Source organism: Somniosus microcephalus, unplaced genomic scaffold (assembly GCF_052327205.1).
Source record: "Somniosus microcephalus isolate GS21.2 unplaced genomic scaffold, FLI_Smic_1.0 unresolved_chr1, whole genome shotgun sequence".
Taxonomy (NCBI): domain Eukaryota; kingdom Metazoa; phylum Chordata; class Chondrichthyes; order Squaliformes; family Somniosidae; genus Somniosus; species Somniosus microcephalus.
The window spans coordinates 113024706-113050315 of record NW_028225179.1 but is presented as its reverse complement, the minus strand read 5'-3'; the positions used below and the strand labels follow the sequence as shown (position 1 = coordinate 113050315).

Here is a 25610-nt window from a genome sequence, read left to right as displayed (position 1 = left end):
CTTTTGAAAGCATTAAATGTAAGTGCTGTAGTAAGCATACACCCGAGCCCGACTTCAAACTGTATAGCGACAGAAAGCCAATAAGCATAAATGCAGACTAGTAGAAGACAAATTAAGACTTAGGCCATGGGTGACTTCTTTAGATATAGAGCCGTGAAGGTGATTTCTGAATGGGTGCTGGATTTGGAAAACCCGGAGAGATTTCAGAAACGGTTGGATGTTGTGACAGACACTGTGAGGTGGTGCCGGGCGAATGAGCGAAGGAGGAGCGAGTGCTTTTTGTTGTGTCCATGTGTTAATAGAGACACGGAAGGCAGAAGTTGGTTTCACAGGTGTTCACTGAACAAAGTCTGGAGGTGAACTAACAGATACAAGACAATATACAGGCTTATATAGCCCGAGTGGCCATTACCGGCATTACAGTACATAGGGGGCTCTTAAAGGCACATACACCACAATTCCTCCCTTTTTAGACAACCAGTACATAATATTTTAAGTAATCATTAATTAACATGTTACAAGAACAATAATCTACACATTTGCTGCAGTTAATCAATTATAAGTCAGTCTCTCTAGAGGCTTCCTGACTCGGTCCAGATAACGCCTCGGTGGTGTAGTAGTTTCTGGTGGTGTAGTAGGTTCATTTGGCAAGGCTGATTCGGCTTGAATGCCAGTGTCGGGTTCATCTGGTTCCAGTATCACCGGATCGGAGGTAGATATGGGTATCTCTACTTCATCATTAGGCGTATAGAGTTGTGGTGTAGGTTGTCCCTTTCCGGATGACTCTATGATCTGGTCAGCATGGCGCCTTATTATGCTTTCTCCAATGTCCACGGTATACATCAGTGGTCCTAGTTGTGTGCAAATAGTTCCAGGCTGCCATTTCTCGATACGGTAGTCCCGGGCCTAAACTTGTTGACCTATTTGGAAGGTTCTAGTTGGCCTTTCATTCATGCCTTGAAATTGCCGGTTTTCCACGTCCCTTCTGATGTTTGGCTTGATCAAATCCAGCCGGCATCTTAGGCTTCTATTGAAGAACATCATGGCGGGAGTTTGGCTTGTAACCACATGTGTTGCATTCCTGTATGCAAACAAGAAGTTATCTACCTTATGCTGAAGTTTTATGTCTTCATTACCCATGGCCTTTATGGCCTTCTTGAAGGTCTGGACAAACCTTTCAGCCAATCCATTGGTGGCGGGATGGTGTGGGGCGGACGTGTAGTGCTTAACCCCATTGTTTTTTAAGAGCTTCCTGAATTCTTCGGACACAAATTGCGGTCCATTATCAGAACATATCTGTTCAGGCAGCCCATTCCTGGCATATATGGTCCTTAATACTGTGATGGTTTTTTCCGTGGTGGTGGAGGACATCTTTATTACCTCCGGCCACTTGGAGTGTGCATCAACCGCGATTAAGAACATTGAGTCCATAAATGGACCAGCAAAGTCGATGTGTACCCTTTGCCATGGAGATGAGGGCCACTCCCATGGGTGTAGAGGGGCTTGTGGTGGGGCGTTTTGGACCTTCTGGCATCCTACGCAGCTCTTGGTCATTTCTTCGATGTCTCCATCGATACCTGGCCACCACACAAACGCTCTGGCTAGGTTCTTCATTTTCACTCCACCCAGATGCCCCTCGTGAAGCTCCTTTAGCACTTTGTCCTGGAGTTTGGGTGGAATCACCACTCTGGATCCACACATCAAGGTTCCTTGGCACACTGACAGCTGTTCTCTTCTTTGCGAGAATGCTGGCAACAGTGGTTCGCCATGTGCTGGCCATCCCTTCACCGTTAAATCGTAGACACGTGAGAGAGTCGGGTCATTTCTCATTTCCTTTTCAATGGCAGAATTTGTTACTGGTAGACATTCCACTATGGTAGAGTGGAACATCTCTACTGGGTCTACTGTAGGTGCCTCTTCTACCGTTGGCAACGGTAGGCGCGATAAACCGTCAGCATTCCCATGCTGTTTTGATCCTTTGTATTCTATGTCATATTGGTGTGCCCCTAGGAAAAGGGACCACCTCTGTAGCCTTTGCGCTGTCATAATGGGAACACCCTTTTTAGGGTTGAATATGGAGACGAGGGGTTGATGGTCAGTCAACAAGGTAAATTTTTGTCCGTGTAGGTAATGGTTGAATTTCTTTACTCCCCATACCAGGCTGAGTGCTTCCCTGTCTATCTGGGCATAGTTACACTCAGCTGAGTTCAATGAGCGTGATGCAAAAGCTATCGGCCGTTCCGAGCCATCAGGGAATCTATGCGATAATACCGCTCCTACGCCGTAAGGGGATGCATCGCACGCCAGTCTGATTGGCAGTGATGGGTTGTAATGAGCCAAAACTTCCTTGGACGTGATCAAGCCTTTTCATTTATGGAAGGCACGTTTACAGTCTTCGCTCCATTTCTAAATTACTGCCGTGTGTAGCAGTTCGTTAAGAGGGTGCAGAAGAGTTGATAAGTTCGGTAAAAATTTATGATAGTAATTTATCAATCCCAGGAACGACCTTAATTGTGAGACATTTTCAGGTGCTGGGGCTTTTATGACCGCTTCAATTTTTTCAGGTGACTTATGCAACCCTTCCTCGTTAATTATGTGGCCACAATATGGCCATGGTGGCATGGTGGCATAGTGGTTAGCACTGTTGCCTCACAGCGCCAGGGACCCGGGTTCAAATCCGGCCTCGGGTGACTGTCTGTGTGGAGTTTGCACATTCTCCCCGTGTTTGCGTGGGTTTTCTCCGTGTGCTCCGGTTTCCTCCCACAGTCCAAAGATGTGCGGGTTAGGTTGATTGGCCATGATAAAAATTGACCCTTAGTGTTAGGGGGGATTAAATACACGGGGTTACGGGGATAGGGCTTGGGTGGGATGGCTGTCGGTGTAGGGACCGGGTGCTAGGGTTTGGATGATCAGCCATGATCTCGTTGAATGGCGGAGCAGGCTCGAAGGGCCGAATGGCCTACTCCTACTCCTATCTTCTATGTTTCTATGTTTCTATGTTTCAATATGATATTTGTTTCTGGAAAAATTCGCACTTGGGGTGATTTGCTCGTACGCCCCGTTCCCTCAGCCTAGTGAGCACCTGCTCTAAATTGGCAAGGTGCTCGTTGTTGTTTTCTCCTGTTACAAGGATGTCGTCTAGGTAGCACTGAGTCCCCGGAATCCCTTGGAGGACTTGCTCCATAGCTCTTTGCCAGATAGCTGGAGCTGATGCTACTCCGAAAACCAGTCGATTGTACTGGTACAGGCCTTTGTGTGTATTTATCGTGAGGTACTTTTTAGAGGCCTCCTCAACCTCCATCTGTAGATATGCCTGTGCCAAGTCAATTTTGGTGAAACATTTCCCTCCGGATAGTGAGGCGAAAATATCTTCTATCCTCGGAAGAGGATACTGTACTGTGTGAAGGACCGGGTTTACAGTCACCTTGAAGTCCCCACAGATGCGAAGTTTTCTCAGTTCTTCAGATTTATCAATATTCAACGTTTTCTTCATGACGGGGATGATGGGTGTTGCCCACTTGCTCCAATCTATCTTGGATAAACACAGAAACATAGAAACATAGAAGATAGGAGCAGGAGTAGGCCATTCGGCCCTTCGAGCCTGCTCCGCCATTCAACGAGATCATGGCTGATCATCCAAACCCTAGCACCCGGTCCCTACACCGACAGCCATCCCACCCAAGCCCTATCCCCGTAACCCCACGTATTTAATCCCCCCTAACACTAAGGGTCAATTTTTTTATCATGGCCAATCAACCTAACCCGCACATCTTTGGACTGTGGGAGGAAACCGGAGCACCCGGAGGAAACCCACGCAAACACGGGGAGAATGTGCATAATACGCCTGCCTCTTCCAAATTCTCCAGCTCTGCCTCGACTGCTGGACGAATTGCGTATGGCACCGGCCTTGCCTTAAAAAACTTGGGAATTGCCGCATCTTCCACTTTTATTGAGGCGGTGATGCCTTTCAAGGTTCCTAGTTTCTGTTGAAACACTTCCTTGGCATTGGCCAAGATGTCTTTTAATCGTTCAGGTATGACGTCATCATCACTTTTTTTCTTACTGGTCACTGTCAGTGCCTGAATGGAGTGCCAGTCTAAATGTATCTTCCTGATCCATTCACGTCCCAACAGCGGTGGGCCACCATCTTGTAGAACGTATAAATACAACTTCTGTATTTCCTTGCCGTTGTATACAACAGGCACCCTTATTTTCCCTTTGGGGTATACTTTCTGCCCCGTATATGTTTTCAAGATAATGGATGTGTCTTTCAAAGGTATATGCGGAAATAGCCGCTCGTAATCCCGTCGACTTATGACGGTCAGAGCTGATCCTGTATCTAGCTCCATTTTAACTGGGGACCCCGCTATCGTGAGGGTAACCCAAATGGTCTGGTAATCATCTTTGGCAATTACATTATGTAATTTGAGACAGCTTAGTCCCTTGTTTCCGGAGTCGCTATCGCTCTTCTGGTCTTCGGAGCTACTGTCCGTCATCATTTGTACCTTTCTGTACTTTTCCTTATTGATTTTTTTTCCTGTCCGTGGAATGTTTTTTGTCCAGATCGGCATACACATGCAATGTGTCCAATCTTTCCGCATTGCCTGCATGTTTTGTCCTTGAACCAGCAGTCCCTCTGGTCATGGGTGGATCTGCTGCAGCGATAACATCTCTCAAAATCCTGTGTCATGTCATGGGTGCCGAAGTCCTGTGGCTTTTGCTGTATCTCTGCAGCTCCTCTTGCAGCTGCTTCGTATGATACAGCCATACTGAAAGCCTTGTCCAATGTCAAATCTTTCTCAGAAAGTAACCTTTTCTGTGTTCCTTCACTTAGGAGACCGCAGACGAATTTGTCTCGAAGAGAATCTGCCAGTCCTGCCCCGAATTGGCAGTGCTTTGACAGCTTTCTTAATTCGGTGAGGTAATCAGCGTTACTTTCATTCTTGTGCTGATTCCTCCTGAAGAATATGAATCGTTCCGCTATCAGCAGCGGTGTTGGGTTTAAGTGCTCCTGTAGGGTGTCAACAATCTCTTTAAAATTCTTGTCCTTTGGTTTGGCTGGAGTGATTAAGTTTCGTAACAGCCCGTATGTCTTTGCGCCCATTAGATTTAGAAGTACTGATGCCTTTTTATCATTTTCTATTTCATTTGCTGTGCAATATACCTCCACTCTTTCCACATATGTGTTCCAATCCTCTATATCGTTATTGAAAGCATTAATATTGCCAGCCTTAGGCATCCTGGAAAAAAATGGCGCCTCCCGCGCTTTCCTTTCTTCCCTGCAGAAAAAAATGGCGCTTCCCGCGCTTTCCCGCCGCTGCTGCTGACAACGCTGTTTTCCGCGGTTTTTATTTACAGGTGGAGACTCGTTCCCGCCGGACTCTCTGGGACTTTTCCCTCCCTCTGCTTGGTCCGAATGCCGACCTGCTTTGCAGCGCCGGCTGTCTCCCGAGTGCTCCCCCCCTCTGTCTCTGTTTGCCTCCGCCTTCGCTGCTCGGCCCCACTGCAGAGCCAGCTGATGGAGCCCCAGCTCGCCACCCAGGAAGGATTATTGCAGTACCTGCCACCAGCTCGGCTAGCTGGTGAAACCACAGTGTTTTTTTTTCTTTCTTGCTTTTCTTCGACTTTCGTCTGAGGAATCGATCTCCTTGAGGTGCTGCCGAATTGCAGGTAAGCCTGTTTCCAATTCGTCGCCACTGTTGTGTCCGTGTGTTAATAGAGACACGGAAGGCAGGAATTGGTTTCACAGGTGTTTACTGAACAAAGTCTGGAGGTGAACTAACAGATACAAGACAATATACAGGCTTATATAGCCCGAGTGGCCATTACCGGCATCACAGTACATAGGGGGCTCTTAAAGGCACATACACCACACTTTTTGCTCTCTCGTGATTACTTCCTGTTGTGTCATAATTTTGCCAAAATTATTTATAATCTGGACAGGCAAACATACAACGCTGTTAAAGAACCAAATGCTTTCACCCGACAGCACCTTACTCGATATTCCCCATTAGCTCTGCTACTAGAATAGATATTAAAAAGTTTACCTTTATCATCAGTTGCTATTTCTTTCAGTTTGGCATCTGCCTCATGCGCTATCGAACTACCAGGGTCGGCCAAGGCAAGGGCATATGCGGTGATAGCCAAAACATAGGGTTGCTTAATATTGGCAAGTTGTTTCGAAAGATACGTAACCGCCTTTGCAATGCTTCCTTTCTAAAACAAAAACAAAAGGTTGTGGTAGAAGAATAAAAGAGAATTAGACAAAGATAACAACTCTCACCAGGAGAAGGTCCTCAGGCAGAGATTTAACATTACCATCAAACAATGAAAAAATATTCGCATATAATTCCCTGTAACATATGTTTGGTGTGGATGCTGTCTTTGTCTCTCCGATTTTGACCTGCAATTTGCAAGCTTTTTGACTTTCCTAACCAATAATCAGTTAAAGTCTGATTCAGCAGAGTAGCGTGCGGTTAAAAACAATTAGCATTTGCAACCTGGAGTGGACATAGTCCTACGCAATAATGCATTGTATGTTAGATGATATATAATATTCATGTCCTGATGAAACAGTGCCAGGCAATTGTAATGATCAGTAACCTGTCATTCTGGAATGGTACACGAGGTGGTGCTGTATGTATAGAAGAGTGGGCTACCCACGATGCACTAGGCTACCCACAAGGCAGCAGTCAAGATGGATGTCTCTACAGATACTGTACCTAGTCCACATGTGCTCAATAAAGCGTCTAGCAAAAGCTAGATGTTCTTAATAAAAATGACTAGTTATTAATGAACATAACATGATACCAGGATTGGTAAGATCTGCTGAATATTGTGCAATGCGACATGGAGAATTTGAAGCCACCAGAGCGTTTGAAACTCTCAGGAAATGTTGACTACAATTGGCAGACCTTTAAACAACAATTTGAACTCTACATTGCTGCCATCGGGTACGGTACGAAGCCAGACGCAAGGAAAATAGCGTTGCTGCTCACGGTTGCAGGCCCACAGGGGATAGAGGTATTTAATACATTTTTATTTAATCCAGAGGAGAACAGAGAAAAATTAGACGATGTGATAAAGAAGTTTGATACACATTGTTCTCCCAAAAAGAATGAAACCTATGAGAGGTAGATCTTCCATTCTCAGACACAGCAGCAAAATGAGACTTTTGATAGCTTTATGACTGATCTGAAACTGAAAGCACAGACATGTAATTTCTCTGAGCTGAAAGCATCCATGATTCGTGACCAGATTGTGTTTGGTATTCATGATAAAAAAAGTCAGGGAACGTCTGTTGAGAGAAACCGACCTAACATTGGAAATTGCTGTGAAAATATGCCAAGCCAGCGAGCTAGCTCGAAAGCACACGAAGACTTTCAGTGAAATCAATAATGATGCGATTGTAATGAGTGATAATGCTGCTGTCGGTGCTGTGTCCTACAAGGGGAAGAAACGTGGGCAGGACAGAAATGAAAAGCAATCGGAGGATGACATTTTTAATTGTAAACGCTGTGGTTACAAACACCAGTTAAGACAATGCCCAGCGTTTGGAAAAATGTGCACAAAGTGTAATGGAAAGAATCACTTTGCCAAACAATGCTTTTCAAAAGTAAAAACAAAGAAAGGGCAACGAGTTAATGTGATTGAGGACACTGATTTAAGTGAGACATGTTTTGTAGGAATGGTGTCATGTGACAATATCAAAAAGGATACAGAAAATGTGCAGCCCTCAGGAATTAACAATGCTGAACATAAAGGTAATGCAGTAAAAGAGGACAAATGGATGATCTCACTGCAGGTAAATGGAGCATTAGTTACATTGAAACTAGACACTGGGGCAAAAGCAAACTTAATCAGTATGAGTGACATTAAAAACATGAAAGAAAAGCCCAAAACACAGATAAAGTCAGTACTACTGAAGGACTATAATGGACAGAAAATAGATAGCTTAGGTGTATGCAGACTTAAAGTGACAGTCAAAGACAAAGTGCATCATCTCATGTTTTCTGTTGTGGCTGAAGGACTTGATTCACTACTGGGTGACAAAGCTTGTGAGGACTTAGAACTGGTCAAGAGAGTCTACTGTATAAACTGTGCCATAAGCAGACCAGATGACTCGGTGGATTCTGTAGTGAATAATTTCCAGGATGTGTTCAAAGGATTTGGAGTTCTACCATTCACTTACAAGATCCAGCTAAAGGAGGATGCTCAGCCAGTGGTACATGCTCCACGAAGAGTTCCAGCACCCCTGCATGACTGGCTCAAGAATGAACTGGACAGAATGACCACACTAGGACTCATCAGGAAAGTCGAAGAGCCAACAGACTGGGTTAACTCCATGGTATGTGTAAAGAAAAAGAACAATGATCTAAGAATATGCATGGATCCAAAGGACTTAAATGCAAACATAAAATGTGAACACTACCAGATTCCCAAGCGAGAAGAAATCAGCAGTGAAATGTCAGGTGCCAGATACTTTACAAAGCTCGATGCCTCACAAGGATTTTGGCCACTAAAACTGGATGAAGAGAGCACCAAATACTGTAGCTTCAACACACCATTTGGCAGGTATTGTTTCCTCAGAATGCCTTTCAGGATAATATCTGCATCTGAAATCTTTCATAGAGTGATGGAACACATAATTGAAGGTCTGGAAGGAGTTTGGGTCTATGTTGATGACATCATCATCTGGGGCTCCACACTGAAAGAACACAATGAGAGACTGACTAAAGTGCTACAGAGCATACGCCGGAATGGACTGAAGCTCAACAAAGCCAAGTGTCAGTTTGGCGTCCAGGAAGTCACTTTCCTAGGAGATAATCTATCTGGTAAAGGAACAGAGCCAGATATGGAAAAAGTAAACGCCATACTCAAAATGCCCCGACCCACTGACAAAAAAGGAGTGCTATGCATCATGGGGATGATAAACTTCATTGGAAAGTTCATTCCTAATTTGTCAGCCAAGACAGCCTGTCTGCGAGACCTGCTACATAAAACAAATGAGTTCGCATGGACAGAAAGACATGAACAAGAGTGGATAAACCTCAAAACAGTGCTGACAACCACACCTGTACTCACCTTCTTTGACCCAACAAAAAGAATCAAAGTGTCAACGGATGCATCAAAAGATGGCCTAGGTGCGGTCTTGCTACAAGCAGAGGGTGAAGATTGGAAGCCTGTTGCCTATGCCTCCAGGTCTATGACTGATACTGAGTGTCGATACACCCAGATTGAAAAGGAATGTCTAGGCTTGGTAGTTGGACTAGAAAAGTTTCATGGCTACATATATGGACTTCCCACCTTCACAGTTGAGACAGACCACAGCCCTCTGGTTGCCATCATAAAAAGGAACCTGAATGAGATGTCTCCAAGGATTCAACGACTCATGATGAAGCTGCAAAGATATGACTTTGAACTGATCTACACACCAGGCAAATACATAGTGTTAGCAGATGCACTATCCCGAGCACCCACAATGAGTCATGTGAGCTCTACTGAAGAAGACGTGGATGTTCATGTGAGTATGGTCACTGCTGCGCTGCCCGTGTCGGACACAAAATCAAAGCAAATAACAGAAGAAACAGTAAAAGATACAGTATTACAAACAGTAATAGAGAACATTCATCATGGTTGGCCAAAAGGTTCCTGCCCAAAATATTTTCACATAAGGTCAGAATTGAGTGTCGCAAGTGGACTATTACTAAAACAGAACAGAATAGTAATTCCACAGGCTCTACGTCAAGACATGCTCAAAAGGATTCATGAGGGACACCTCGGAATTGAAAAATGCAAAAGGAGAGCAAGAGACACTGTTTATTGGCCTGGCATAAATAAGGACATTGAGAACATGATAGGCAAATGTGAGACATGTCAGAAACACCAAAACAAACAAGCAAAGGGACCAATGATAGTAGCTGACATACCAACAGCACCATGGCAAAAGGTTGGTATGGACCTTTTTCATTTAAATGGTAAAGACTATCTAATAGTGATTGACTACTATTCTAACTATCCTGAGATGGCGCTGCTCTCAAGCACCACAGCAAGCAGTGTCACAATGCATGTGAAATCCATCTTCGCCAGACATGGAATTCCCAGGATTGCCATTAGCGACAATGGTCCGTGCTTCAACTGTAAGGAATGGCAACAGTTTGCAGCACATTATGACTTTCAACACATCACATCCAGTCCTTTGTATGCTCAGTCCAATGGTAAGGCAGAGAAATGTGTTCAAGTTCTCAAGCAGCTACTGAAGAAAGCGACAGAAAGCAAGTCTGATCCTTATCTCGCCCTGCTGAGCTACCGAGCCTCACCTTTAGACTCTGGTTCTTCATCTGCTGAACTCTTAATGGGTCACAAGTTGCGTACCACGCTACCTTGCTGTGCAAAAGAAAAGCAGAGTAAGGAACTGAGACAGAGACTTCAACTGTTACAGCTGAAACAGAAATCATACTATGACAAGTCATCCAAAACTCTGTAACCATTGACAAGGGATGATGTTGGCAGGATTGAGGATCCAGATGCATGGAACAGGAAAGCTACAGTTCTTGAGGAAGTAGGACCAAGGTCATACACTGTTAGAGCTGAGGAAGGACAGATTCTCAGGAGGAACCGCCGTTCCCTCCTAAAAACACAAGAAACTATCGAAGAGCAAATCGATGACAATGCCGCAACTGAATCTTATCACTCACCACCAGAACAATCTAACACAAATACACATACAGGCTCTCATGAAAACACATCAGACTTACCTGTGCTGAGAAGATCCACACGTGAAGTAAAAAAGCCTGATAGACTTAATCTTTGAGTACAAAGAAAACTACATTGAAAATGTATTGACTGTTGAAGATGTTTATGTTGTTATTGATTGATACTGATTTTGTTTAACCTCAAAGAAAGGTGGATGTAATGATCAGTAACCTGTCATTCCGGAATGGTACACTAGGTGGTGCTGTATGTATATAAGAGTGGTCTACCCATGATGTACTAGGCTACCCACAAGGCAGCAGTCAAGATGGATGCCTCGACAGATAATGTACCTAGTCCATATGTGCTCAATAAAGTGTTTAGCAAAAGGTAGCTGTTCTTAATAAAAATGATTAGTTTGTGACGACACGCCACCACTGGACATAATCCGCTCACGACGGCACAGACAGTCTAAGCAGAAGCCCCCAGCCGGGGCCCTTTCCTCCAGCAACTTGTTTCCCGCAGGGACAGGCTGCCGGGAGCACTTCCTGTCTGGGAAGTATTTAAGTGGATGCGCGGGCTTTTCTAGTTCCTGTTTGTCATGTGGTTGGAATAAAGTAGTTGTGTTTTCAATAGCTCTGGTCTCGACTCCCACGTTTGCCGCGGTATCTCAACACTGGTGACCCCGACGCTCAGGACGAATCCTAAGCTAGCATGGCGGATACAAACGCAGTCACGGTTAAATTACCAGACTTTTGGGAGAACCTCGCCGAAGCCTGGTTCGTTCAAGCTGAGTCCAGATTCCGGCTGAAAGGCATTACAGTCGATGCCACGAAGTACGACTACCTCGTCGCCTCGCTCACCTACGCTACAGTCCCCAAGGTTTGGGCAGCGCTGCAGAATCCACCAACAGAGGGCAAGTACGAACATCTGAAGGCTGCGCTACTTAAAAAATTTCAAACGTCCTCTTACCAGCGCCACTGCCAACTCCTGGACCTCCCCGGCCTTGGTGATGCTTCACCATCAGACCTGCTTTCCCACATGCTGTCCCTATCAGACGACAAAAACCTCGGCGCCCTTTTTCGCACGCTTTTCATTCGGCAGCTCCCCGCCAGCATCCGCCCGCTCATTGTGGAGTCTGACTCCACGGACCTGAATGATATAGCCGAAAAGGCCGACCGGCTGCTCTCTGCACAGGCCGCTCGCGACGTCGCGCCCGACCTCACGGCAACGACCACGCGGTCTTCCCGGGCCGCTAGGCCCGACCGCCCTACCACTCCGGGTCACTGCTACTACCACACCCGTTTTGGCGCTAGGGCTCAACGCTGCACGCCACCGTGTACCTTCAAACCCCCCCCGCACCGGCCCCCGCGATGGCCGCGGGGCAGAAGGAGCCCCTACTGTACGTCACTGACGACAGAACCAACCGCCGATTTCTGTGCGACACAGGGGCACAGCACAGCATCACCCCCGCCTCCGCCCTCGAGATCCAACGGGGTATCACACTGGCTGCAGCCAACGGCTCTGAAATCCGCACATATGGCACCCGCATGGTCACGCTCGACCTCGCGGGCCACCGCTACCGCTGGGAGTTCCTCACAGCCAAGGTCCTCTGCCCACTCATCGGCGCCGACTTCCTACGCGCCCACGGCCTCCTTGTCGACATTCCGAGGCACCGCCTCGTCGACATCAACACTATGGCCCCCATCCCTGGTGCCTTTACCCCGGCCAGTTCGGCCGGCCTGACGACCTACTGCCTCGCCAGAGCCACGGACGACTACTCGGCACTACTAGCTGAGTTTCCCGCCCTCACTAACCCGACCTTTTCGGCCAAAGCCGCCAAGCACGGTGTGGAACACTATATCCCCACCACCGGCCCCCCAGTTTCTGCCCACGCCCGCAGACTCAACCCGGCCAAGCTGGAAATCGCGCGGGCCGAGTTCACCACCATGGAACAACTCGGTATCATCCGCCGCTCCAGCAGCCCTTGGGCCTCGCCCCTCCACATCACCCCCAAGCCCGGCGGAGGCTGGCGCCCTTGCGGGGACTACCGCCGCCTCAACGACGCCACCACCCCCGATCGATACCCGGTGCCACACATCCAGGACTTCTCGGCCCGACTGGCCGGACGAACCGTCTTTTCCAAAGTCGACCTGGTGCGCGGTTACCACCAAGTCCCCGTACACCCCGCGGACATCCCCAAAACGGCCGTCATCACCCCATTCGGCCTGTTCGAGTTCCTGAGGATGCCCTTCGGCCTCAAGAATGCAGCACAGGCTTTCCAGCGCCTTATGGACTCAGTCCTCCGGGACCTGAACTTCCTATTCGTCTATCTAGACGACATTCTCGTGGCCAGCTCCTCCAAACAGGAACACCTCGAACACCTTCGCATCCTGTTCGGGCGCCTAGCCCAACACGGGCTCATCCTCAGCCCGGCGAAGTGCCAATTCGGCCTAACCGAGATCGATTTTCTCGGTCACCACATCACCCCTGCCGGGGCCGTCCCCCTGCCCAACAAGGTGCAGGCCGTCCAGCAATTCCCCCACCCCACAACCATCAAGGGCCTCCAGGAGTTCCTCGGGATGGTGAACTTCTACAACAGGTTCATTCCCAGAGCCGCAGCCCTCATGAAGCCCCTATACGACTCCCTCCGAGGAAAATCCGGCAAGATGGACGTAGCCTGGACCACTGACACGGCAGCCGCCTTCGACGCCACCAAAAACGCGCTCGCCGACGCCACTCTGCTCGCGCACCCGAGGGCCGATGCCCGGGTCGCGCTCACCACCGACGCCTCCGACCACGTGGTCGGGGCCGTGTTCGAGCAGTGGGTCAATGGCGCGTGGCAGCCACTTGCCTTCTACAGCCGCCAACTGCGCCCCCCGGAGGTCAAATACTCCACTTTCGACCGCGAGCTTCTCGCACTCCACCTGTCGGTCCGCCATTTCAGGTTCCTCCTGGAAGGCCGCCCCTTCACCGCGTATGTGGACCACAAGCCACTCACATACGCGATGGCCAAGCACACCGAACCCTGGTCCGCTAGGCAGCAACGCCAGCTCGCGGCCGTCTCCGAGTTTACTACGGACATTCAGCACGTCTCCGGTAGAGACAACGTGGTCGCCGACTGCCTTTCCCGTCCCGCCGTCTGTGCGAACCACCTCGCGGTCGACTACGCACAACTAGCAGCGGCCCAGCTCACGGACCCAGACCTCCTCTCGGCGGCTACCAGCCTGCCAGGGCTACGCCTAGCCAAGGTCGCGCACAGGCCCGAAGCCACGGCAGTCACGTGCGACGTCTCACTCGGCCAACCCAGGCCGGTCGTCCCTGAGACCTGGCGCCGCCGCGTTTTCGATGCGCTCCACGGGCTCTCTCACCCGGGTTCCCGCGCATCCGTCAAACTCCTCTCCAAGCGCTTCGTCTGGCGCGGCCTCAGCAGGGATGTTCGGACTTGGGCCACCTCCTGCCTCGCCTGCCAACGGGCTAAGGTACAGCTGCACACCAAAGCACCCCTGGGAGACTTCGAGGTACCCAGCCGCCGCTTCGACCACGTACACGTCGACATCGTCGGTCCCCTGCCGCCATCGCAAGGCCAAACTTATCTCCTCACGATGGTCGACCGCTACACACGCTGGCCTGAGGCAGTGCCACTGACCTCCACCACCACAGCCGACATCGCCAGGGCGTTCGTTAACACCTGGGTTGCGAGGTTCGGCGTACCGGCCGACATAACCTCCGACAGAGGCGCCCAGTTCACCTCCGAACTCTGGACGGCCACAGCATGCAACCTCGGGGGTGACGCTCCACCGCACCACGGTGTACCGCCCGCAGGCCAACGGACTTTGTGAACGCTTCCACAGGTCACTCAAGGCCTCACTCCGCGCCGGCCTGCAGGACAGTACCTGGATCTGACCGCCTACCGTGGGTGTTACTCGGCCTACGCACCGCGGTCAAGGAAGACCTCCAGTCCTCGGCAGCGGAGTTAGTCTACGGACAACCGCTGCGCGTCCCAGGCGAATTCCTTCCGGAGCCTGCCAAGCCTTGGTCGGCCGAACAGCAGCGGCTCGACTCTTTCTCTTTCCGCTCAGCAGTTCGCCCCACTTCCGGTCAACCGACACGGCGAACTTGCACCTCACGTCCTGCCAAATTTACAGCAGGCGCGCTTCATCTTCGTGCGACACGACGCGCACCGCGGGCCCCTGCGACCCCCGTACGACGGTCCGTACGAGGTACTACAAACCGGGGACAAGGTCTTCAAGCTGCGACTCGGCGACAGGGTCGAGACAGTCTCCATCGACCGGCTCAAACCAGCTCACACAGAACCAGGGGAACAGGTCCCCGTGGCCCAGCCTCCAACTAGAGGCCATCCCCCCAGCAAGCCAGCACAGCGGCGGCGAACCGCCCGACCCAACCAACCAGACCGGCGACCACTCAGAGCCACTGCGGCAGAACCATTAGACCACCATCACGACTCGTCCACTCCTCCTAAGCGGATTCTGGGGGGAGCTCTGTGGCGACACGCCACCACTGGACATAATCCGCTCACGACGGCACAGACAGTCTAAGCAGAAGCCCCCAGCCGGGGGCCCTTTCCTCCAGCAACTTGTTTCCCGCAGGGACAGGCTGCCGGGAGCACTTCCTGTCTGGAAGTATTTAAGTGGATGCGCGGGCTTTTCTAGTTCCTGTTTGTCATGTGGTTGAATAAAGTAGTTGTGTTTTCAATAGCTCTGGTCTCGGCTCCCACGTTTGCCGCGGTATCTCAACAAGTTATTAATGAACATAACAATGACTGTCTCCAACAAGTGAGAGTCTAACCACCGCCCCTTGATATTCAATGGCATTACCATCGCCAAATCCCCCATCAACTACATCCTGGGGGTCACCATTGACCAGAAACTTAACTGGACCAGCCACATAAATACTGTGGCTACAAGAGCAGGTCAGAAGCTGGGTATATTAGAACATAGAAACATAGAAGATAGGAGCAGGAGTAGGCCATTCGGCCCTTCGAGCCTGCTCCATCATTCAATGAGATCATGGCTGATCATCCAAATTCAGTACCCTGTCCCTGCCTTCTCCCCATATCCCTTGATCCCTTTAGCCTTAAGAAATATATCCAACTCCTTTTTGAATATATTTAACTAGCTCAAGTGCCCGGCGGTGCCGAGGGTCTTTTGAGGGCATGTTGTTGTTGGAAGAGAGAGAGAGAGCGACTGGGGGGAAGAGAGAGAGAGCGACTGGGGGGAAGAGAGAGAGCGACTGGGGGGAAGAGAGAGAGCGACTGGGGAGAAGAGAAAGAGCGACTGGGGGGAAGAGAGAGAGCGACTGGGGGGTAGAGAGAGAGCGACTGGGGGGTAGAGAGAGAGCGACTGGGGGGAAGAGAGAGAGCGACTGGGGGGAAGAGAGAGAGCGACTGGGGGGAAGAGAGAGAGCGACTGGGGGGAAGAGAGAGAGCGACTGGGGGGAAGAGAGAGAGCGACTGGGGGAAGAGAGCGACTGGGGGGAAGAGAGAGAGCGACTGGGGGGAAGAGAGAGAGCGACTGGGGGAAGAGAGAGAGCGACTGGGGGGAAGAGAGAGAGCGACTGGGGGGAAGAGAGAGAGCGACTGGGGGAAGAGAGAGAGCGACTGGGGGGAAGAGAGAGAGCGACTGGGGGGAAGAGAGAGAGCGACTGGGGGGAAGAGAGAGAGCGACTGGGGGGAAGAGAGAGAGCGACTGGGGGGAAGAGAGAGAGCGACTGGGGGGAAGAGAGAGAGCGACTGGGGGGAAGAGAGAGAGCGACTGGGGGGAAGAGAGAGAGCGACTGGGGGGAAGAGAGATTGCGACTGGGGGGAAGAGAGAGAGCGACTGGGGGGGAAGAGAGAGCGCGACTGGGGGAAGGGGGGAAAGGGGAGGGGAGGGGGGAAAGGGGCGGGGAGGGGTGGAAAGAGGAGGGGAGGGGGGAAAAGGGGAGGGGAGGGGGGAAAGGGGAGGGGAGGGGGGAAAGGGAAGGGGAGGGGGGAAAGGGGAGGGGAGGGGAGGGGAGGGGGGAGAAAGGGGAGGGGTGGGGAGGGGGGAAAGGGGGAGGAAGGGAAGGGGAGGGGGGAGGAAGGGGGGAGGGGAGGGGGAGGGGAGGGGGAGGGGGAGGGGAGTGGGAGAGGGGAGGTAGAGCGGGGGGGAGGGGAGGGGAGAGGAGGGGAGAGGAGGGGAGTGGGAGGGCAGGGGAGGGGGAGAGGAGGGGGAGGGGGAGGGGGAGGTGGGGGAAGGAGGGGGGGAGAAAGGGAGTGGGGAGAAAGGGAGGGGGGAGCCAGCAGACCCTCTCCCCTCTGCCGGCGATGGCTCCGCTGAGCTCCGTGCCGCCCCACGCACTGACATGCCGAGCGCAGTGCCCCGGTCAGCCCGAGCCCTGCCCTCCCGAGGCCGGGCTTGAGATGGCCGATTGCGGCTGGCCGGGCCCGGTTGCCTTGGTAACCCTCCTCCCCTCTCCGCCTCCCGATCTCCGGGACCGGGCCTGAGCAGCTTGAGACGGCCGATTTCGGCTAGCGAGCCCGGTTGTTGGGATAACCCTCTCCGCTCCCCCTCCCCTCCCGAGCCCCCCGCCCCCCCCACTAACCTGCTCGCTTCCCTTTGGCCGCGCTCTGTGTGGAGGTGCGTGTGCGCCGTGCAGCGCGAGGAGCTTGCAGTGAGCCCAGCCAGCCTTTACCAAGATGGCTGGCCACTGGTTCGGAATTGGGCCAAGCGGGGGGGGGGGTGGTGGGGGGTGATGGGTGGGAGGAGCTTGCCACAAAATTTCAATTGCCTAGGGTCCAGCATGGCTGGCAACAGATGCCCAGGCTTCAAGGTCTACCTGCAAAAATGGGGAAAGGTAGGAAAATTAATGAGGTTAGATAAAAGATTTAGAAAGTAATTAACTTTTTTTTAAAACAATATGGCCTTGAAATTCGGTTGGCTTTGCACCCAGTTTTCGCCCAAAGAGGGCTTTTGCGCCAATAGAGGAGTTCGCGCTGATATTCAGCGCTGCGGTAATGGCGGCGGTAGCCGGTAGCGCTGCGCCGGCACCGATGACGTCATCGGTGTGCACAGTGCCCCGGTTCTGCCCCGATGCCGGCCCGAATCCCATATTCAGTTGCCGCCGCCTCCTCCGTGGCGGCCGCTACTTACATCAGGAGACCAGGGCCTTACTGCAGCCTTAGTGGGGCGCATAAAGGTGGAGGTGCGGCCGGCCGCTTTTTCGGCGGCCGCCTGCCCGCACCTCCTTCCCCGGCCTCCTCCACTCCCCCCCCCGCGGCATTGCCGGCTGCTTTCCGCGAGCCCGGCACTTCTCCGTGGTGCCGGGCTCATTTGCCGGCACAATCCAGCGGCGATCTCCCCGTTGCAGGCACCTCCACCTTAAGAGAAGGAGGAGGCCTGCAGTACCGCAGCCTGCCGCACCGCATCGGGTGGCACAGCGGCGCCTACAGCGCTGAAATTCAGTTTCTGCGCCCCAAGCGGGGGCGGCCACACCCTGGAATAGCGCCCGGTTCCGACTTGGGGCGCAAAAACTGAATTTCTGACGGTCGCAAATGGCTCCCCGCCCAGCGCTAACTTTTGGGTGCAAACCAGCTGGCGGGCCCAAACGGAATTTCTAGGCCTATGTGTTTTAAAAGCAACTTTTTTTTTTAAAGTCGCAGAAAACGAGATAAAGAAATGAAAAGTTTGGAATCAAGATGGCGGCGACTCACCTCAGTTCAGAACGATAAGGCCCACCCACACACGCACCAATTGGACGACTGTCGGGTCGCTCGACCGTACGATTGGTCGACCTCGACGTCACTCAATGCTAATGAGCAGATAATGAGCGGAATTTTGAGAGTTTTTTGGATACCGCGGGCACAATTTTTGTCTCACCGAAACGTAAATCCACTTACGACCGTTCTGGAATCGTAAGCTTTCTTTGGATGTAACACACGTGTAGGTATGCTCTATAACTTTTGATTGTATAGCCGGACAGAGAGACAGAAAGACAGACAGAGAGACATACCATTTTATATATAAAGATGAACTGGCCTCCACCGCCCTCTGTGGCAGAGAATTCCACAGGTTCACCACTCTCTGGGTGAAGAAATTCCTCCTCATTTCAGTCCTAAATGGCTTACCCCTTATCCTTAGACTATGACCCCTGGTTCTGGACTCCCCGGCCATCATAAACTTCCTTCCTGCATCTAGTCTGTCCAGGCCTGACAGAATTTTACAGGTTTCGATGAGATCCCCTCTCAATCTTCTGAACTCCAGTGAGTATAAGCCCAACCGACACAATCTCTCCTCATACATCATTCCTGCCATCCCAGGTATCAGCCTGGTGAATCTTCGCTGCACTCCTTCCATGGCAAGAACGTCCTTCCTCAGGTAAGGCGACCAAAACTGCACACAATACTCAAGGTGCGGTCTCACCAAGGCCCTGCACAACTGTAGCAAGACATCCTTGTTCATGTACTCGAACCCTCTTGCTACGAATGCCAACATAGCATTTGCCTTGTTAACCGCCTGCTGCACCTGCATGCTTACCTTCAGCGACTGGTGTACAAGAACACCCAGGTCTCTCTGCACTTCCCCTTCTCCCAATCTATTGCCATTCAAATAATAATCTGCCTTCCTGTTTTTGCCACCAAAGTGGATAACCTCACATTTATCCACATTATAGTGCATTTGCCATGTTTCTGCCCAATCACCCAATCTGTCCAAATCGTACTGGAGTTACTCAACATCCTCCTCACAGCTTACCCTCCCACCCAGCTTTGTGTCATCTGCAAATTTGGAGATATTACATCCAATTCCCTCGTCCAGATCATTAATATATATTGTGAACAGCTGGGGTCCTAGGACCGATCCTTGCGGTACCCCACTAGTCACTGCCTACCACTCGGAAAGCGACCTGTTTATTCCAACTCTTTGCTTTCTGTCTGCCAACCAGTTCTCGATCCAAGTCAATACCTTGCCCCCAATCCCATGTGCCTTAATTTTGCACGCTAATCTCTTATGTGGGACCTTATCGAAAGCCTTCTGAAAATCCAAATACACCACATCCACTGGTTCTCCCTTATCTATTTTACCAGTTACATCCTCAAAAAATTCCAGTAGATTAGTCAAGCATGATTTACCTTTTGTAAATCCATGTTGACTTTGTCCGATCCTGTCACTGCTTACCAAGTGCTCTGCTATTACATCTTTTATAATAGGTTCTAGCATTTTCCTCACTATTGATATCAGGCTTACCGGTCTATAATTCCCCGCTTTTTCTCTACCACGTTTTTTGAGTAGTGGGGTAACATTAGCTACCCTCCAATCCATGGGTACTGTTCCAGAGTCTATCGAGTTCTGGAAGATGACCAGCAATGCATCTACTATTTCTAGGGCCACTTCCTTAAGTACCCTGGGATGTAGATTATCAGGCCCTGGGGATTTATCGGCCTTCAGTCCCATCAATTTTCCTAACACCATTTCCCTACAAATACTGATTTCTTTCAGTTCCACCTTTTCATCAGGCCCTATGTTCCCCGGCATCTCTGGGAGGTTATTTTTGTCCTCCTTTGTGAAGACAGAGCCAAAGTATGAATTTAGTTGGGGATGCCATTTCTTTGTTTCCCATTATAAATTCCCCTGATTCTAACTGCAAGGGACCTACGCTTAACTTCACCAATCTTTTTCTCTTCACATATCTATAAAAGCTTTTACAGTCAGTTTTTATGTTCCCTGATAGCTTACTATCATATTCTATTTTCCCTTTCTTAATTAATCCCTTTGTCCTCCTTTGTTGAATCCTAAGCTGCTCCCAATCCTCAGGATTATTGCTTTTTCTGGCCAATTTATATGTCGTCTCCTTGGATCTTATGCTATCCCAAGTTTCCCTTGTTAGCCACGGTTGAGTCACCTTTTTTGTTTTATGTTTATGCCAAACTGGGATGAACAAATTCTGTAGCTCATCCATTCGGTCTTTGAATGTTTGCCATTGCCTATCCACCGTCAACCCTTTGAGTGCCATTCCCCAATCAATCCTACCCAACTCGCTCCTCAGACCATCGTAGTTTCCTTTATTTAAATTGAGGACCCTAGTCTCTGAGTCAACTACTTCATTCTCCATCTTAATGAAGAATTCGATCATATTATGATCGCTCAGACCCAAGGGGCCTCGTACAACAAGATTGCTAATTAATCCTTTCTCGTTACGTAATACCCAGTCTAAGATGGCCTGATCTCTGGTTGGTTCCTCGACATATTGGTCCAGGAAACCATCCCGTAAACACGCCAGGATTTCCTCCTCCACAGTATTGTTACTAATTTGGTTGGCCCAATCTATTTGTAGATTAAAGGCACCCATGATGCCTGCTGTGCCCTTATTGTAAGCTTCTTTAATTTCCCTTTTTATGCCATCCCCAACCTCCGCCTTACTGTTTGGAGGTCTATATACCACTCCCACTAATTTTTTTTTCCTTAGTATTTCTCAATTCTACCCATACAGATTTCACATCATCAGAGCTAATATCCTTCATTACAATTGTATTAATCCCTTCTTTAACCAGTAATGCTACCCCACCTCCCTTTCCTTTTTGCCTATCTTTCCTGAATATTGAATACCCCTGGATGTTGAGTTCCCAGTCTTGGCCATCCTTGAGCCACGTTTCCGTAATCCCAACCAAATCATATTCATTTACCTCTATTTGTGCAGCCAATTCGTCCACCTTATTACAAATGCTCCTCGCATTAAGACACAAAGCCTTCAGGCTTGTTTTTTTAACGCTCTTAGACCTATTGGAATTATTATTTACTGTGGCCACGTTTGATTTAAACCGTTGATTTCTCTGACTGCCACTTTTGTTTTTCTGCTTCCTATCTTTTGCTTTTATCCCTGTTTCCCTTTCCTCTGTCTCCCTGCTCAGGTTCCCAACCCCCTGCCATTTTAGCTTAAACCCCCCCGAACAGTGCTAGCAAACCTCCCCGCAAGGATATTTGTCCCGCTCTGGTTCAGGTGCAACCCGTCCGCCTTGTACAAGTCCCACCTTCCCCAGAAGCAGGCCCAGTGATCCAGGAAACTAAAGCCCTCCCTCCTGCACCAACTCTTTAGCCACGCATTCATCTGCTCTATCCTTCTATTCCTATACTCACTAGCACGTGGCACCGGGAGTAATCCAGAGATTACAACCTTTGAGGTCCTGCTCTTTAATCTGCTACCTAGCTCCCTAAATTATTGCTGCAGGAGCTCATCTCTCTTCCTACCCATGTCATTGGTCCCAATGTGAACCACGACCTCTGACTGTTCACCCTCCCCCTTCAGAATGCCCTGCAGCTGTTCAGTGACATCCTTGACCCTGGCACCAGGGAGGCAACAAACCATCCTGGAGTCACGTCTATGGCCACAGAAAGGCCTATCTGTTCCCCTTACGATAGAATCCCCTACCACTATTGCTCTCCCACTCTTTTTCCTCCCTTCCTGAGCAGCAGAAGCACCCCTGGTGCTGGGAAGTTGGCGGCTGCTGCTGCCTTCCTCTGGTAAGTCATCCCCCTCAACAGTATCCAAATCGTTATACCTGTTTGAGAGGGGGATGGCCACAGGGATCCCCTGCACTACCTGCCTGCCTCTACTGCTCTGCCTGATGGTCACCCATTTCCCTTCTGCCTGTGCAGCCCTTACCTGCGGTGTGACCACCTCATCAAACATGTTATCCACGACCCTCTCAGCATTGTGAATGCTCCAATGCGGCGAGTGTCTCACCTCCTGACTCCCCAAAGCCTTTCCACCATCTATAAGTCACAAGTAAGGAGTGTGATGGAATACTCTCCACCTGCCTGGATGAGTGCAGCTCCAACAACACTCAAGAAGCTCGACACCATCCAGGACAAAGCAGCCCATTTGTTTGGCACCCCATCCACCACCTTAAACATTCACTCCCTCCACCACCGGTGTACCGTGGCTGCAGTGGGAACCATCTACAAGATGCACTGCAGCAACTCGCCAAGGCTTCTTCGGCAGCACCTCCCAAACCCGCGACCTCTTCCACCTAGAAGGACAAGGGCAGCAGGCGCAGGGGAACACCACCACCTCCAAGTTCCCCTCCAAGTCACACACCATCCTGACTTGGAAATATATCGCCGATCCTTCATCGTCGCTGTCAAAATCCTGGAACTCCCTCCCTAACAGCACTGTGGGAGTACCTTCACCACACGGACTGCAGCAGTTCAAGAAGGTGGCTCACCACCACCTTCTCAAGGGCAATTAGGGATGGGCAATAAGTGCTGGGCTTGCCAGCGGCGCCCACATCCCGCGAACGAATGAAAAAAGTCTCATTTACAATGAGCAATGGCGCGGGAGATCTGCCAATTTATATAAAACGTTGGACAGCAACTGTCACACCGATGTCACAAAGAAACGTAAAATGAGAGAGAATCCTGTATTTTTTCTGAATCTGAGACAAGTCTCAGAGGTTGTGGCGGGCCTCTGTCAATCTAGCGAAACTTGCTACAACAACCATTATTTCATATTTATCTCACGACATCTTGCCGGAAAAATATAAATGATTGAAGGCAAGTTTAATTAACGGAAATTCGGCCCCAGCAGGCTGAAGGAAAATAGGGCTATTATGTGACACCTTGGTAAAGACCACACAGAGAAGAATGGATCGCCATAGCAACTTGCCACACAACCTGGCTCCAGATCGGCTGGTGGCTTATTTAATTTGGCTGCAGGAAAGACACTGAAAGAAGACAAATGGAGTGTCAATCATTCCTGGGTTTGTACTTGAAGAAGCAACTACAGCTGGCAAGAAACCCCCTCTCAGAGGTGTAGTTCAAAATAAGAACATAAATAGGAGCAGGAGTAGGCCATTCGGCCCCTCGAGCCTGCTCCGCCATTCAATAAGATCATGGCTGATCTTCTGCCTCATCTCCACTTTCCTGCACTATCCCCATATCCCTTGATTCCCTTAATATTCAAAAATCTATCGATTTCTGTCTTGAATATACTCAACCACTGAGCCTCTGGTGTAGAGAATTCCAAAGATTCACCACCCTCTGAGTGAAGACATTTCTCCTCATCTCAGTCCTAAATGGCAGTCCCCTTATTCTGAGACTATAACTCCTGGTTCTAGACTCCCAGCCAGGGGAAACATCCTCCCTGCATCTACCCTGTCAAGCCCTGTTAGAATTTTGTATGTTTCAATGAGATCACCTCCCATTCTTCTAAACTCCAGAGAATATAGGCCTAGAATACTCAATCTCTCCTCATAGAACAATCCCCCCATCCCAGGAACCAGTCTGGTGAACCTTTGTTGCACTCCCCCTATGGCAAGTATATCCTTCCTTAGGTAAGGAGACCAAAACTGTACACAATACTCCAGGTGTGGTCTCACCAGGGCCCGATATAATTGCAGTACGACGTCTTTACTTTATACTCAAATCCTCTTGTAATACAGGCCAATATACCATTTGCTTTCCTAATTGCTTGCTGTACCTGCATGTTAACTTTCAATGATTCGTGTACAAGGACATCCAGGTCCCTCTGAACACCAACATTTCCCAATCTCTCACCATTTAAAAAATACTCTGCTTTTCTATTTTTCCTACCAAAGTGGATAACTTCACATTTCTCCACGTTATATTCCATTTGCCATGTTCTTGCCCATTCACTTAGCCTGTCTATATCCCCTTGAAGCCTCTTTGCATCCTCCTCACAACTTGAATGGGAAAAGACGACAAACCCAACCATGTAAAGGAAGGGTTCGCTTCCTTGCTGCTCCGAGCTACCTCACTGCATTCTGCATGGATGCAGCCTTACAGATTATGTCTGGGACGGCCAACGTGACTACAAGAGAAAACCATGTGGTGAATCACGACTCAACAACACCAGCAGCTTTCACTTATATAGCACCTTTACGTAGTAAAACATCCCAAGGTGCTTACCAGGAGCGTAATCAGGCAATATTTGACACCAAGCCACATAAGCAGATATTAGGACAGATGACCAAAAGCTTGGTCAAAGGGGTAGGTTTTTAGGATCGTCTTAAATGAGAAGAGCGAGGTAGAGAGGTGGCGTTTAGGGAGCGGATTCCAGAGTATACCTCAGGCAGCAGAAAGCCAATGGTGGAGCGATTAAAACAGGGGATGTGCAAGAGGCCAGAAATGGAGGAGTGCAGAGTTCTTGCAGGGTTGTAGGGCTGGAGGAGATTACAGAGATAGGGAGGGGCGAGGCCTTGGAGGGATTTGAAAACCAGGATGGGAATTTTAGAATCGAGGCTTTGCTGAACTGAGAGCCAATGTAGGTCAGCGAGCACAGGGGTTGAGGGGCGAATGGGACTTGGTGCGAGTTAGGACAAGGGCAGCAGAGTTTTGGATGAGCTCAAGTTTATGGAGGGTGGAACGTGGGAGGCTGGCTAGAAGAGCATCGGAGTAGTGGAGTCTCGAGGTAACAAAGGCATGGATGAGGGTTTCAGTAACAGGTGTGCTGAGGAACGGGCGGAGTTGGGCGATGTTACTGAGGTGGAAATGGGCGGTCTTAGTGATGGCACAGATATGTGGTTGGAAGCTCACCTCGGGGTCAAATAGGACACCAAGATTGCAAACGGTCTGGTTCAGCATCAGACATTTACCAGGGAGAGGGATGGAGTCGATGTCAAGCAAGATATCCAGAGGGTCTCGACAAGTCTGAGAAAAACCATAAGTGCATATAAAATGTCGTTTAGGCATTTGTCTAAGATAGACTTTTGTTTTCCAAAAGGGTATGCATTTTGGGAAGTCAAGAGGTGCATTTTTAAAATCGGTATTAAAGCAATTCTAAATCGTGCATGAAACAAAGATGTTGTTTGATTCTAGTGTTGATTTTCCAGTATTTAATAAGTGATTGTATTCATTACAAAGTCATTGTTTGTGCCTGAAGTTTCATTAGGGTAAAGAGCTCGTTAAGTTCAATACATAATTAAA

The 25610-nt window shown here is 49.8% G+C and overlaps 1 protein-coding gene across 1 annotated transcript in view; it reads right to left on the bottom strand.

Annotated features, from left to right (window-relative positions):
- LOC147095717 (complement C4-like) overlaps positions 1 to 25610 on the bottom strand; it is a 383861-nt gene that overhangs the window by 68197 nt on the left and 290054 nt on the right. Inside the window, exon 27 of the mRNA XM_085973700.1 lies at positions 6048 to 6216. Coding sequence (XP_085829826.1) covers positions 6048 to 6216 — 169 coding nt within the window. The remainder of the gene's footprint in view (positions 1 to 6047; positions 6217 to 25610) is intronic.